This window comes from Gopherus evgoodei, chromosome 8, assembly GCF_007399415.2.
Source record: "Gopherus evgoodei ecotype Sinaloan lineage chromosome 8, rGopEvg1_v1.p, whole genome shotgun sequence".
Classification (NCBI taxonomy): Eukaryota; Metazoa; Chordata; order Testudines; family Testudinidae; genus Gopherus; species Gopherus evgoodei.
Window position 1 is genome coordinate 81,157,963 of NC_044329.1, and position 16,486 is coordinate 81,174,448.

General features: G+C 42.8%; 1 protein-coding gene across 1 annotated transcript in view; it reads left to right on the plus strand.

Moving 5' to 3' along the window:
- GTF2B (general transcription factor IIB) overlaps window positions 1-16,486 on the plus strand; it is a 28,587-nt gene that overhangs the window by 1,097 nt on the left and 11,004 nt on the right. Inside the window, exon 2 of the mRNA XM_030572510.1 lies at window positions 2,084-2,190. Within this exon, the coding sequence (XP_030428370.1) occupies window positions 2,084-2,190 (107 nt within the window). The remainder of the gene's footprint in view (window positions 1-2,083; window positions 2,191-16,486) is intronic.

Below are 16,486 nucleotides of genomic sequence, written 5' to 3' on the forward strand. Positions count from 1 at the left end.
GCACCTACCCTAGTTGAAAACCCCTGCTTTATAGTGCTTTTTAAAAATTTTAGTTTACATTCTTGATCGTTTGAATAAAGATGCATTCTGGTCCGAAACCAAGGTCTGCTAGAAACTGGATAGTCTGTTACCCCTTTGTTGCTGTATAAAACTCTTGTGCAGATTAAATCAGGACTTTACACATCCTGTATTTTAATGTAGATGGAGGAGTTTCCACAGTTTCCATAGTATGTTTCTTCTAAATTTTCCCAGTAAAAAGCCCCTATCAGACTTTTCAGGGCCTACCATAGAAAGATTTTTTTACCATCCCCTTCAGTTTCCTTTCTTCTTTTTTGAGGAAAAAAGAAAGTAGTTCTTCACACAGTGCCTAGGGGGAACTCGTTGCCAGGGGTATTGTGAAGGCCAAAAGTATAACAGTTCAAAAAAGAACTAGATAGGTCCATTAATGGCTATCCTCCATTAAGTTATTAGGCAAGAAGGTCAGGGATATAACCCCATGCTCTGGATATCCCTAAGTCTCCAACTGCCAGAAGCTGGGCCTGGACAAGAGGATGGATCCCTTCTTAATTTTCCTGTTCTGTTCATTCCCTCTGAAGTATCTGGCACTGGCCACTGTCTTGAAAACAGGATACTGGGCTAAATGGACCATTGGTCTAACCCAGCATAGCTGTTCTTATGTTAAAAGCTCTTCCATTCCACACCCCATAAAATTAATTGTTAGGCAACATTCCATCATCCCCAATTTTCCTTCTTGTCATGTACATGTGGTATTAGATAGGCCCCTGTTTTGGCCCAGATTAGCAGCACTGAAAACTATATATTACATTTTGGGTTCCTGTCACAATTTTCCCTTGCTGATGTTTATCAGCAGATGTTAGTGATTGAATGGTCCCAGTGCCTGAACTATCCTTTATGGGTGAAAGTGTCCTTTCTAATTAGGACTAAAGGTACTGTGATGGGACAGTAGAGTGAATCTACTTCCCTTTCTGTGTCTGCTCTAGATTTAGTGAACGTTTTCTGGTGTTACCCCAACTTCTAGCAGCAGTGAAATAAATACCACACTTCAGTAAATATAATGGCCATGAATTTTACTGAAATATTGCAGCGTACAGGACGTATAAACTACAGGGGGAATAATGTATATGTCCAGAGAAATGGGCAGATTTTACACTGACATGCTGCTGATAAAAGGTATCATCAGAAACTGCTGTTCTGCTTTGTGGATCTGGATTCAGTTTACTTTTTATTTAATATGCAGTCAGCCTTGTGAACTTGGGATGCCTATTTAAGTGCCCCACATGGCAGAGAGTTGTTGCTTACGGACCAGCACCCCTTTTGTGAGTTCTCTGAAACTGTTTCTTCATAGCTTCGTTTTTTGTTTTGTATTAAAAATGTGATGCAGCTGGAACTTGTTGAAATGTCTTCAATAAAAATTTCTTATTTTAGTTCTTGCTTCTTTAGTATGTGCTGCTGTGAATCGCTGCTGCTTTATTATCTTACTAAAATTGTTTAATGTAAAGATTTCCCAACTAGCAAGTTATGCTTTAATTTTAATTACTTTATATTTTAATCTGGTTAAAACTTTTTTTTAAAATTTGTTGATCAAGTTAATAAATTGTTGGTACTATAAGAGTTTTCTAAAACTGTGAAGAATGCACTGCTCACTAAAGAAATAGCCTAATTGGATTAAAAAAGAAGTCTGGCCAAATGTAGGAATGAATATTTAGAATGACATGGTAACCACTAACTTCTGGTAGGCATTTATTTAGTAGGAATGCTTTTCAGGTAGACTAGTAATGTAAGTGCTTTCTTAGAATGCTTTATTTAAAGGGGGTAGCCTTTTAGATGGCAAGATGTTTCAGAGTTCTAATCTCCATAAATCCTGGGTTACCAAGTTGTTGTTCTTTGCCCTAAATTACTCAGCTCATTTGTGCTGTATGTTAAAAACAGCATTAAGGGCATGTGGCTTGAAGTTTTCTTCCATATTGTAGTTTAAATTGCTTTTCTCTAACTTGAAATCTTTTTCTGGAAATAAACTTTGTTTGAAATATTTTGAATGCTGTGTTCAATCTTTTTCTTTTAGTTTGGATGTGCTTCCCAGAGTGACATGTCCAAACCATCCAGATTCCATTTTAGTGGAGGATTACAGAGCTGGAGACATGATCTGTCCTGAATGTGGACTAGTAGTGGGTAAGTAGTTATTCAAGTTGTTGTGACTCACTCTCAGAATGGAGATCAACAATCTGAAGTAATTTGTTTTTTCTCATGGTTGATGTGTATGAGAAATTAGCGCCAAATAGGTATTTTTCCCTTTCTAAAACAAATACACCATTTTGAAGAGGCAGTGTTCTGGTAATGGCTGGCCCTTTTAAACAAATGAACTGTATAAAGTTCCATAGTTTTGTAGCGGATACCCACATTACGAAGAATATAATCAACTACTGCTGCTTGATGGAAGTCAAGCTGATAGTCTTTAAACCACCAGCTTTCCAAATTCAGGGAGAAAATGGGGTCCTTTGACGACAAATAGCCATTTTAAGTAACTGAATTTTGTGAGAAACATGAGATGTCTCAATATATAATATATATCTCTACCTCTATGACATTGTCCTCGGGAGCCAAAAATATTTACTGTGTTATAGGTGAAACTGCATTATATTGAACATGCTTTGATCCACTGGAGAGCGCAGCCCTGCCTCCTCCCCTGGAATACTGCTTTACTGCGTTATATCCGAATTCGTGTTATATCAGGTCGCATTATATCGAGGTAGAGGGGTGTGTGTGTATATATATATATTGGAAGAGAGTTGATCTTGGCAGTGTTGGAGGCATTTGTTTCATTTAAAGCTGAGATTCTTCATATAACATGGACAAATGTGAAGATTTTACTGTATTACAATTCATGGCCATTACAGTTGTGACATGTAAATTGGGATACATATTTAAACATGATATAAAATTAAGCATGGAAACTTAGATTTCAAATGTGATCACCAGCTAGTTAGAAGATCTAACAAAAGGGATTAGATTAATATATTGTTTTCAGAATACTTTGAAAATGTTGGTACAAAGGAATGCAGTAATTGCTATGTTGAATCAGACCAGTGTGTCATCTAGTTCAGTATCATGTCTCCGGTAGTGACCAGTGCCACTTTTTTCAAAGGCAAGGGCAAGAAGCCCTGAAGGTAGTTATGGAATAACCTGCTCATAAGAAGTTTCTCGCTGATCCCCATTTAGGTTGGCTTCTAACCTGAAAGAGGCTTTATATCCCTTCCAAAACTTAGTAAATCTTTAAATCCTCTGTGTTCTAACTTTGGTTATTCTTATCCGAAGAAATGCCCACTCCTTCTTTTTTTTTTAAATCCTATGAAGTGCTTTGCCTCCGTGATATTTTGTGACAATAATTTCCACAGGTTAATATTTTATGATGTATGAAAAAGTGTGTTTTTATTGGGGAATGTTCCAGACGATTGGAAAAAGGCAAATATAGTGCCCATATTTAAAAAAGAGAAGAAAGAGAACCCGGGTTCTCTACAGACCCGTCAGCCTCACTTCAGTCCCCGGCAAAATCGTGGTGCCAGGTCTTCAAGGAATCCATTTTGAAGCACTTGTTGACTGCTCCTCTCCATGGATTCGCCAAGGGCAAGTCATGCCTGACCAACCTGATTGTGTTCTGTGATGAGATAATGGGCTCTGTGGATATGGGGAAAGCGGTGGAAGTGATATATCTTGACTTTAGTAAAGCTTTTGATGTGGTCTCCCACAGTATTCTTTCCAGCAAGTTAAAGTGTGGATTGGATGAATGGACTACAAGGTGGATAGAAAGCTGGCTAGATTGTCTGGATGTCTAGTTGGCAGTCGGTATCAAGGGAAGTGCCCCAGGGATCCATCCTGGGTCTGGTTTTGTTCAACATCTTTATTAATGATCTGGATGATGGGATTAATTGCACCCTCAGCAAATTCGCAGATAACACTAAAATGCGGGGAGAGGTAGATATAATGGAGGGTAAGGATAGGATCCAGAGGCAAATTGGAGGATTGGGCCAAAAGGAATCTGATGAGGTTCAACAAAGACAAATGCGGAGTTCTGCACTTAGGAAGGAAGAATCCCACACATTGCTACAGGCTGGGGACCGACTGGCTAAGCAGCAGTTCTGCAGAGAAGGACCTGGGGATTACAGTGGACAAGAAGCTGGATGTGAGTCAGCAGTGTGCCCTTGTTGCCAAGAAGGCCAATGGCATATTGGGCTGTATTAATAGCAACATTGCCAGCAGACTGAGGGAAGTGATTATTCCCCTCTATTTGGCACTGTTGAGGCCACACTTGGAGTACTGCATTGAGTTTTGGTCCCCCCACTACAGAAGGAATGTGGACAAATTGGAGAGAGTTCCGTGGAGGGCAACAAAAATTATTTGGGGGATGGGGCGCATGACTTACAAGGAGAGGCTGAGGGAACTGGGATTGTTTAGTCTGCAGAAGCAAGGGGGGGAGGGGGCGGGGGAGAAAGTTGATAGCAGCCTTCAGTTACCTGAAGGGGGGTTCCAAAGAGGCTGGAGCTAGGCTCTTAGTGGTGGCAGATGATAGAACAAGAAGAAATGGTCTCAAGTTGCAGTGTGTGTGTGACGTCTTGATTGGATATTAGGAAACATGATTTCACTAGGAGGGTGGTGAAGCACTGGAATGGGTTACCTAGGGAGGTGGTCTTAGAGATGTAAGGCCCAGCTTGACACAGCTTCGGCTGGGATGATTAAGTTGGTGTTGGCCCTGCTTTGAGTAGGGGATTGGACTAGATGACCTCCTGAGGTCTTTTCCTACCCTAATATTCTATGATTCTCAGTTTTAAATGTCATCAGTCACTTTCACTGAATTTTGTGTGAATAGAAATGTTCTGTATATATCTTTATCATTCATTACTCTATAATTTTTTGATGTCCCTCCTTATCTCTCTTCCGTAAGGCAAACGTTACCATTCTTTTCCATCTCTCTTCATATGATTTTTTTTCCATGCTTTTAATCACTCCCTTAGCCTGTCTCTGAACCCCTGCATTTCAGCTATATCCTTCTTGAGAAAGTGACCAGAAGAACACTATTCCAAAAGAGGGCATACAACTGACCTATACGATGGCATTCAATTTTCTATATTCTTATCCCATTCTTTTAGCATCATAACATAATGTGTGACAGCAGTAAAAAAATAGTTAAAGATCTTCCTTAATAGTGCCAAAATCTCTTTCCAGAATTGTAACTAACTCAGAAATAATGCTTTAAGGGAAGTGTTGTAAACAGGACCTATTATACACTCTTCTAATGAAAAGCAAACAGATTTTAATTCTCTATTAAATGACTGTGGAAATTCTGTTTTAAGTCCACTGTATATTAACTGATCTACACACCCTTTTAAAACCTCTTTAATGCCTGCATACCCAAATAAACAATGTCATTTTCATTAAATGGGTCTAGTTGAAGTATAGTTAATTCTGAAGGTTTAGATGTAATTCTTAGCTAACTTGATGTTGAACATGTTGAACACCTAATGTTCCTTTTTTAAATATGCCATTTGCCTTCTGGTTTGTAGCCTAAAATAGTATTTCCAAGTCTGTGTGAATTTATATACAATGTTGAATAATGTATGAACCAGGCTGAAGCTGTTTCTTGGATTATTCTAAGCAAAGTCACAAAATACTATCTTAGTGGTGTAACCTTAGTTATAGGTTGATGGCATCCATCTTGTGTCTGCCTGTAGGAAAAAGGATGAGTGCAGCTGACTTACAGTTTCACAAATAAGTGCAGCAACTGTAAGGCCTGGTCTACACTACGCGTTTAAACAGATTATAGCAGCGTTAAACCGATTTAATGCTGTACCCGTCCACACTACGAGACCCTTTATATTGATATAAAGGGCTCTTTAAATCAGTTTCTGTACTCCTCCCCAACGAGAGGAATGGCACTAAAATCGGTATTACCATATCAGATTAGGGTTAGTGTGGCCGCAAATCGACGGTATTGGCCTCCGGGCTGTATCCCACAGTGCACCACTGTGACCGCTCTGGACAGCAATCTGAACTTGGATGCAGTGGCCAGGTAAACAGGAAAAGCCCCGCGAACTTTTGAATTTCATTTCCTGTTTGCCCAGCGTGGAGCTCTGATCAACACGGGTGGCGATGCAGTCCCAAATCCAAAAAGAGCTCCAGCATGGACCGTACGGGAGATACTGGATCTGATCGCTGTATGGGGAGACAAATCTGTTCTATCAGAGCTCCGTTACAGAAGACGAAATGCCAAAGCATTTGAAAAAAATCTCCAGGCTACACAGTGCTGCGTGACAAGTGTAACGGAAAGCCAAAGAATCAAATGGACGCTCATGGAGGGAGGGAGGGGGTACTGAGGACTCCAGCTATCCCACAGTCCTCTGCAGTCTCCGAAAAATATTTATTCTTGGCTGAGCTCCCAACGCCTGTAGGTTCAAACACATTGTCCGGTGTGGTTCAGGGTGTAGCTCGACAATTTACTTCCTCCCCCCCACACGTGAAAGAAAAGGGAAAGAAATCGTTTCTTGACTTCTTTCAATGTCACCCTGTGTCTACTGAATGCTGCTGATAGACGCGATGCTGCGGCAGTGAAGAGCAGTATTTGCTCCTCTCCCCTCCCGGTGGCAGATGGTGCAGTAGGACTGCTAGCTGTCCTTGTCATCAGCCCGTGAGTGCTCCTGGCTGGCCTTAGGTGAGGCTGGCCGGGGGCGCCTGGGTAAAAATAGGAATGATTCCCAGTCATTCCCAGTAGAGGGTACAGAACGGCTGGTAACCATCCTCATCATAGGAACTAGGGGCTGAGCTCCATCAGCCCCCTCCCTTTCCTGTGTAAAGAAACGGTTCTGTACTGCCTGGACTATCATAGCAGCGGGATGCTGGGCTCCTCTCCCCCGCTTAATGTCCTGCCTGGACTGTCATAGCAGTGGGAGGCTGCCTCCCCCTCATTTTATCTCACTAACAAGTCACTGTTTCTTATTCCTGCATTCTTCATAACGTCATGACACAAATGGGGGAGGGGGCACACTGCCATGGTAGCCTAGGAAGGTTGGGGAGGAGGGAAGCAACGGGTGGGGTTGTTGCAGGGGCAACCCCCGTGAATGGCATGCAGCTCGTCATTTCTGTGGGATCTGACATGTATCAGAGAGCACAGCTGCTCCGATACACTGGTTCTCTAGTACACTTGTCTCATATTCTAGGCAGGACTGACTCTATATTTTTAGATACCATAAAGGAGGGATTGACTCGGGGAGTCATTCCCATTTTTGCCTTTGTGCCCCCGGCCAACCTCAGCCAGGGGCACCTATGATAGCAGCAGACAGTACAGAACAACAGATAACTGTCATCTCATTGCCAATTTACAATGGCAGCAGACAGCACAGAACGACTGATAACCGTCTCTGCTATCATGCAAAAGCAAGCGAATGCTGCTGTGTAGTGCTGCAGTATCGCCTCTGTCAGCGGCATCAGGTAGACATACGGTGACAGTGTTTTTAAAAAAAAAAAAAAAAAATGAACAGGCTCCATGGTTGCTGTCTTATGGCATCTGCCAGGGCAATCCAGGGAAAAAGGGCGCAAAATGATTGTCTGCCGTTCCTTTCCCAGAGGAAGGAATGACATGACATTTACCCAGAACCACCCGCGACAATGATTTTTGCCTCATCAGGCACTGGGATCTCAACCCAGAATTCCAAGGGGCAGAGGAGACTGTGGGAACTATGGGATAGCTACGGAATAGCTACCCACAGTGCAACGCTCCGGAAATCGACGCTAGCGTCGGACCATGGACACACACCACCGAATTAATGTGCTTAATGTGGCCGCGTGCAGTCGACTTTATTCAATCTGTTTTACAAAACTGGTTTATGTAAAATCGGAATAATCACGTAGTGTAGACGTACCCTATGTTTCAAATTTATCAGAAGTAAATATTGAAAGCCCATTTCTTGGATTTGCCCTCTTGTTCCTGATTAGTGAGATGTTTGGTTTTGGGATTCAGTTTTGCCAGTTTTCATTTTAAATTAACAGCTTTGATTATTTCTTTGTAATTCTAAAGCAGGGGGTTCTCAAACTTCATTGCACTGTGACCCCTTTCTGACAACAAAAATTATTTCATAACCCCGGAGGGGGACCAAAGCCTGAGCCTGCCCAAGCCCTGCTGCCCTGGGTAGAGGGGCCAAAGCCTGAGCCCACACTGTTCTGGGTAGGGGGGCCAAATCTGAAGCTCAAGGACTTCCGCCTCAGGCAGGGGGCTTGCAGCCTGAGTCCTGCTGCCTAGGGCTGAAGCCCTCAGGCTTTAGCTTTGACCATGGGTAGTGGGGCTCAGGCTTCAGCCCTGGACCCTTGCAAGTCTAAGCCAGCTGTGGTGACACCATTCAAAGGAGGTCATGACCCACAGTTTGAGAACTGCTGTTCTAAAGCAACAAGGCTAAGATGAGGAAGTTTTCTCCCTCCTCCTCATCACACCCATTTAGATACCTGAAAATTGCTATCATGTCCCCTCTTGGACTTCTCTTTCCAAACTAAACAAACTCAGTTCTTTCAGCCTTCCTTCATAGGTCATGTTCTGTAGACCTTTAATCATTCTTGTTGCTCTTCTCTGGACCCTTTCCAATTTCTTCACTTCTCTTGTATGTTCATTGTATGTGTATAATACCATATGAAAAATCTGTTCCACTTTAAAGGTTTCCTAGTCAAAACTGCAAACATCTAAAATTTGAAGTGCCAAATCTTAAATTTTACTTGCTGGTGATGGAGAATCGTGCATTAGTGATAAAAAGCTATTGACTCTTAGGGTATGGCTACACTTACAGTTTTGCAGCGCTGGTAGTTACAGCTGTGTTAGTACAGCTGTGTAGGGCCAGCGCTGCAGTGTGGCCACATTTACAGCACTTGCAGCGCTGTTGGGAGTGGTGCATTGTGGGCAGCTATCCCACAGAGCACCTCGTCCCATTTTGGCGCTGTGGCTTGTGGGAAGGGGAAGGAAGTGTGCGGGTCTTTCCGCTTCCTGTTCCAATGCCCCGTGGTGCTTTGCTACACATTCCGAGCAGTTTGGCGGCATTGTGAGTCTGCAGCGCGATTTCTGCGGTTTTTGTTATAAATGGAGCCTGAGCTGCTGAGGACCTTGCTGATGAATGTTGCCAGCACATCACGCATGGCAGTGGAGCTATTCCTTCAGCTGCAAAGTGAGTGACAGTGACAGTGAGGAGTCAGACGATGATATTGAATTGCCTGATGGTGAAGACACTAAATTGCTTGTGGCAGCAACAGACGTGCTCAGCACCGTGGAACGGCGCCTTTGGGCTGAGGAAACCAGCACTCAGTGGTGGGATCACATCGTCCTGCAAGCCTGGGATGACGAGCAGTGGCTGCAGAACTTTCGAATGAGAAAAGCCACTTTCATGGCACTGTGTGCTGAGCTCGCCCCTACCCTGCGGCGCAGGGACACGAGATTGAGAGCTGCCCTGCCAGTGGAGAAGCGGGTGGCTATTGCAATCTGGAAGCTGGCAATTCCAGACTGCTTCCGATCGGGGGCGAACCAGTTTGGAGGGGGAAAGTCTACCGTTGGAATGGTGCTGATGCAAATTTGCACAGCCATTAATTGCACCCTGCTAAGAAGAACTGTGACTCTTGAACGTGCAGGACATTGTGGATGGCTTTGCAGAAATGGGTTTCCCTAACTGTGGAGGGGCAATAGATGGGACGCATATTCCTATTCTGTCACCACCCCACCTGGCATCAGAGTACGTTAATCGCAAGGGGTATTTCTCCGTGGTTCTGCAAGCGCTTGTGGATCACCGTGGGCGTTTCACTGACATTTACTCAGGATGGCCTGGAAAGGTGCACTATGCACGCATTTTTCGGAACAGTTCCCTGTTCAGGAGGCTGTGGGCCGGGACTTTTTTCCCAGACTGCAAGATCACAGTAGGGGACGTCGAAATGCCCACTGTGATCCTTGGAGACCCCGCTTACCCCTTAATGCCATGGCTCATGAAACCGTATACAGGGAAGCTTGACAGGAGCAAGGACCGGTTCAACTACAGGCTGAGCCGGTGCAGAATGACTGTGGAGTGTGCTTTTGGCCGTTTGAAAGCCCGCTGGAGGTGTCTTTATGGGAAGCTAGATTTGGGGGAAAGCAGCATCTCCGCTGTTATATCCACGTGCTGTACCCTCCATAATATTTGTGAAGGGAAGGGTGAAAGATTCAGTGAGGAATGGACCTCCGAGGTTCGACGCCTAGAGGATGAATTTGCTCAGCCAGAGAGCAAGGCTAATAGGGGGGCCCAGGAAAGGGCTTCAAGGATTAGGGATGCTTTAAGGGAGCAATTTGATGCTGAGAGCCAACAGTAATGTTTGGTGCATTTGATGTGCTTTGCTCTGTACCTTGGGGTACAATATTTACCACTTCCAGCAATAATATAGCGTAGTGAAAAAGAGAAAAAATCCTTTATTCAACATATAGTACATAAAAGGCAAGGGGGTTGGGGTGGTGGACTGTACATTCACAGGTTTGAATATGTCCTATTTTGATCACTATTCAATGTCTGCTGCACTTCAGGATTACTATGCTGCAGGGTAATGGGGGTGGAGTGAACAGGGTAAGAATTATAGTTATCAGGGCTGGTAGGTGATCGTACAGGTGTTGGGGGCAGCTGGGGGTAATAAGAAACTGGCTGCTGGAGAAAGTTTTGTGGAAATACTGGGGAACAAGAAAGAGGGCTTTGGGAGGGCTGTGGGTTACAACAGTACATATTTGTCTGCATGGCTACGAGAGACTCGAAAGACTCAGTTTGGCGAGCCAGGAGGCTTATCTGCTTTGTGGTTTTTTTGGCAGACAGTTCCTTTCTCCTGCTTTCTGTTTGCCTCCATTCATACACTTTCTCTCTCCATTCCTGTGTCTTCCTACTTTCTCTGTTTGTAGTGACTCATAACTGATTTGATCAATTCCTCTTTTGATTTTTCTGGGATTTCGTCTCAAGTTCTGCAATCTATGTGAGGCTGGTGATCCGGCTGCATTAGTCAAGGTCACTAGAAAAAAGAGAGAGAACCATGTAATACACAGAGGCTACATTGTTTATTATCACACAGTGAAGGACTTTTTAGACTTTTGGTGGCATCCTTCTCACATACCTCACATAACACAGAGAGGGCAGGGAAGCTAAAGTCATGGCGAGCAGTGGGGTGAGTGGTTTTCCCCTGAGTTCCCCTTGGAAGTGGGAATTGACCGATGGGTCACTGGGGTTTATCTGCAATGGGTACAGGAGGTAGCTGGTGTCCTGAACAGGGGACAGTAGTGAACAGGAAGGTGGCGAGCTGCTGGGGGTGGGGGGGGGTTGGGCTTTGGTACACGTTCACGCCATCCTGCTTGTGTGGGGGGGGGGGGAACGCACCGCGGTGCTGGATGCCTGCTTGGAGGGGGGGGTGCATAACACCGGAGCACACCGCGGGGCTAGCTACGTGCTGGGAGGGGGCTGTGGAACACCGGAGCACACCGCGGGGCTGGATGCCTGCTGGGAGGGGGATGCATAACACCGGAGCGCACCGCGTGGCTGGCTACGTGCTTGGGGGGGGGGTAAACAACAGAGCGCAATGGGCTGGGGAAACACGGACCTGGCACCCTGCACTCAAGTATCCTACTGCCAGACATATCACTGTTGCGTGTTACCTGGGAAGAGAGGGAGGGTCTTCTACAGCAATGTGGATACCGCCCTGGCCCCTATGCAGCTTGCCTGTGTGCAGCCGTGGTCCCCCCACCCCTCGCTGCACAGTGGATCGGACGAGTTAGCCTGACCGGGACAAGGACCACGGTGGCTCTCCCTATAAACTTGAGAAAGCAAATTGCAAACGCTCTGGCTGCAACTTTTCAAGAGATTACCGAGGCAGATTACAGAGACGTGATAGAGCAAATCAATGGGCTATTCCACGTTTAGGCATGCATGCAGGCAGCCATAACCCAAACCCTCCTCTCCCAAAACATAAAAATCTGCTTACCCCGAGCACGATCCTCAGTTTCTTCCTCACCATCAACTTCCTGCTGCTGTGACTGGCTCGCCTCCTCCTGGCTTGAGAAGAGCTCCTGGCTGCATGCCTCCTGGGACTCCAGGGTGTCTCCCTCCACGCCAGTAGCCTCACTGTCGCCTTCCTCTACGCCCTCCCCCACTTCTCCCTGCTCTGAACTCTCCATCGTGGTCCTCGGATTGGCAGTGGGGTCACACCCAAGTATGGCATCCAGCTCCTGGTAAAAACGGCAGGTTGTGGGGGCAGCTCCTGAGCGGCAATTTCCCTCACGAGCTTTGCAGTAAGCACTCCTCAGCTCTTTTATTTTGACCCTACACTGCAACGCGTCCCGTTCATGGCCCCTTCTCATCAAGGACTGCGATATCTGCCCGTAGGTATCATAATTTCTCCTTCTGGAGCGCAGCTGTGCTTGCACAGCCTCCTCTCCCCAAACACTTATGAGGTCCTGCAGCTCTGCACTGGTCCATGCTGGGGCTCGTTTGGTGCGTGGAGGCATGGTCGCTGATTGATTGATTGACTAATTGCACTCCACACCTGGCTGAGCAAACAGGAAGGGAATTTTTAAAATTCCCAGGGCATTTAAAGGAGGGGTCAGGTGAGCCCAGGACAGTGGAGTTTGCATGATTACCAGAGAGGCTTCTAAGGTATGCTGGGATACCTACTTATGCCATGGAGGTCAATAAAAATGCTAGTGGGTGTCTACACTTGCTGACCAGCGCTGGATCCTCTACACCCGAGGCTCGACCGGGTGTACAGCCAGCGCTGCAACCAGGGAGTTGCAGCGCTGGCCGTGCTGTGCAAGTGTGTACACATCCTAAGTTGCAGCGCTGTAACCCCCTCACCAGCGCTGCAACTCTGTAGTGTAGCCAAGGCCTTAGAATTTTAACCAAAGTTTTTCCCTGCTTTCTTTCGAAGTTTCCTAGCCTAAGCCGTTAACAAAGGAAGAGTTCCTTGTCAAGTGTCATTGAAAACTTAATATCTGCATCTGTTACAGAACTGTACATTAATTATGAAGAATGCTGATACACCTCTACTCCGTTATAACGCCACCCGATATAACATAAATTCGGATACAACGCTTTGAAGCAGTGCTCCGGGGGGGTGGGGCTGCGTGCTCCAGTGGATCAAATCAAGTTCGATATAACACTGTTTCACCTATAACTCAGTAAGATTTTTTGGCTCCCGAGGACAGCATTATATCGAGGTAGAGGTGTATTTCTAAACATACTGAACAAAGTTAACCTTTGCCTGAACATGGGGTCATTAACTTATGTAGGATGTGTGAAGAGGAAGCCTGTTTGTTAGGCACTTTGGTTGACATTTCAAAAATGTTTGTTTTTAAGTTTTATTTAAGTAAAGAAGAAAACGCGTCGATTTTTTTCTAACTTTTTAAAGAAGTCTGAACAAGTACAGAACATGAGTGCTAAACAGTTGTTTTGAATCAAAATGACATCGTGTGAGATGGAGGAAATAAGGTGTATAGTTGAACCCTGGATAGACCACTGGCAGTGGGGAAAAGGCTCTCCATAACCTTGTTCTTTAATTAAAACTTACCCTCTACAGTTTATTATTTTTGAAGACTTTTGCCTGAGAGTGAAGCATGAGGACACCTTTCCAACATACTCCCTCCTGAAGGAACTGAAGAGTCTGAGAGCTTGACATGCTTTTATGACTCAAACAGCTCAGGATAGATAAAAATCAAGAGTTTTCAAACATGGGGTTTTTATTTAAATTTAAAAAAAACTTTAAGTACATTTTGTGTTTAAAAATATACCTATTTAAATTAAATTTGAAATTAGGACAAATTATGTTGAAGCCTAAATTTACTATAATCTGTTAACTTTTGTATTTAAATTTTAAGTAATACATATTTGTGGCCCAAGTGTTTGAGTCAAACCACGGAACTGGTGGAAGTCACTGGTGAAGCGCCTGAGACCAGTTTAAAGTGCTAAACCAGCTATTGACAGCAATAGCCTCTTCTGCAGATGTAGAGAGAATATTTCTTTATTTCATTCAGTTTAATGACTAGATCATTCAAAGTTGAGAAAATGATTGGGAGTTGAAAAGTCCAGAAAGCTTGTTTTTTCTTTTTCTAATATGACTGAAAGCTAGGTGAGCAAATGAGATCAGCTGGCTCTAAAATCGTGACAGTCAGGCGACCAGGCACAGTCAGTTGAATTCACTAACTAAAGGTAATACTTCCAGCACACTTAAGAGTTTTTATTTATTTTTATTAGTTAAGTAATGGTTTTTACACGCTTTTAATTGAATTCCAAATTTCTACCAGATAGAGCTTGACACAAATCCCAAATAAAAGTGAATTGTCTGTTAAATAAGAAATGCATCACTCACTGTTTTCCAACATAATTGTGTGGTGGTGTTTTTTTCTTTTTTTCTTTCTTTCTTCTTTTTTTAAAAAAAGAGCTAAACTACATAATTACTTAAATGTGTCTATATAGATATAGCATCTTGTCCTGGTTAGTAAAAAGTATCCAATTTAGTGTAAAAGCTATATTTAGTTGCAGACCAACATTCTTCTTTGTTGGTAACCATTAAAACATCAGCCTTTCTTTAGAAAAATAAAGTACAAATTCAAAATGTGATTAAAATCAACTGTCTAAATTAAGATTTCCTACTTGATTTTAATAATTAAAATCTGATATAAATTGCTTGTATTTAAACCATTCCATTCTTAAATAGTTTGTTTGGAGTCAAGTAGTAGGTTAGTGTTCCACAGTGAGCCAGTACACCTTACTTGTTTCAACAAATGTGTTCCTATCAAGTCAGTAAGGAATGGTCAATTTAACTGGTGGTACTTAATATTAAAGTGAGTGTTCTTCCATTTAAGATATCAAGTGAACTATTTCAGTCTTACTAGACTTAAATCACCAGAAAAAAGACCCCCGCACCCCCCCTCCAAAAAAAAGGAAAAAAGGAAAAAGGGTGGTGTGAACTCTCCAGTTCTACCTGAATCTAAGCTTTTTGATTGAAGAGTAAACATCACTACAACCAAAGTGGGAATCTGGTCTAATTTAGCATAAACAGAGGTAGATATATTTCATATATGTATGACGTGCTTGTACTTGGTCTAAAAGTATTTTAGGTTTGAATGTGTAAAGTTGCTTTTTTTTTTTTGAGGTAATCATTTTGAATACTTGGAATCACTGACATTTCTAATAGATCTTTCATACAGGATTGTTAGTTACCTGTTGGTAGAGTCTCTAAGAGGGAATGCCATTTAGCATATTTTTCTCAAAAGGAGTACTGTCGTGGAAAAGATTTCCAGAATATTGATGTGTTCAGAAGTCACTCATTGGTTTTCATTCTGTTCTTTGCTCAATACTGCAAGATCATGGCTCTTAAAAAGAGAAATAATTTCAGTGATCACTAGATGGCAGCACATTCCTTAATTAACTATAGGAACAAAATTAACTTTAATTGAATTTTAAAATGCTTCTGTACTATATTTACAGTGCTCTTGTAAAATACAAATTTCACTGATATCACATATTTAAGACTAAAGTGCTGAAGTCTATAAGGTGTACTTTCTTTTTGATGCAAATTTATAGCTTCCCTTAAAGCACATCAAGAGTGAAAATGCACCTAAAAACAAATTGCAGTATTTCCACAAGGGGAAACTTTAGAGACTATTTCAAGGTGCAGTATGACTAGTAAACTGTGAATCTGTTGCTTTAGGTTCTAATTTTAATCCTGTTGATCTTTATTTTGCTTAAGCATCTCCAGCTTAAGCTATGCTTTCTTTGTATTACAAATAAGATGATAACCTGTTTTTCAAATGGAAAACAGTCAATAAACATGCATACCGTTTCACATAAGGTATTACAAATGGTAGTGTACAATACTATAAAGTAGCTGACAGCATTCCTTTAAGATGTATAATTGCAGATAAAATGTTCCCAACACTAAAATTTTGTTGCTACAGAAATATTTCCTTCATAGAGAAGTCATGTTTACTATCAGTTTTTTGTAAGTCTACAGTACATACTGTGACAATTAGACATTTCTTAAACAAATCCTAAAGAAAAATGTGAAGTGGCATTTTAATTTTAGATGCTGACTTGAGTAGAATGCTGGATTCCTGTAGTGTTTCCTCCACTGCATTTGTCAGTTGTGGAAAAAGGCAAATGTTAGTCTGTTTTCTGTTTTTGAATTCTACTAAATGAGCTTTTCAGGTTGGGTAACCTAAAATCAAAGTGGAGTTCACTGTCTGAATTTGTTTGTCTAATTAACTTCAACGTTTGGGCAATATTTTTAAAAAGCAGCTGCATACCAGAAGAGCTGTTTACAGAATAGAGAATACATTTTGCCTGAAAATTTTTCATTTGTCCTGTAAGATACTTCATTAAATTAGTCTAGTGGCTTTCCTTGCATGGCTCCTATCTGAGGATTTCCAAAAAGGGGAGAGAGTACTTAGATTTAC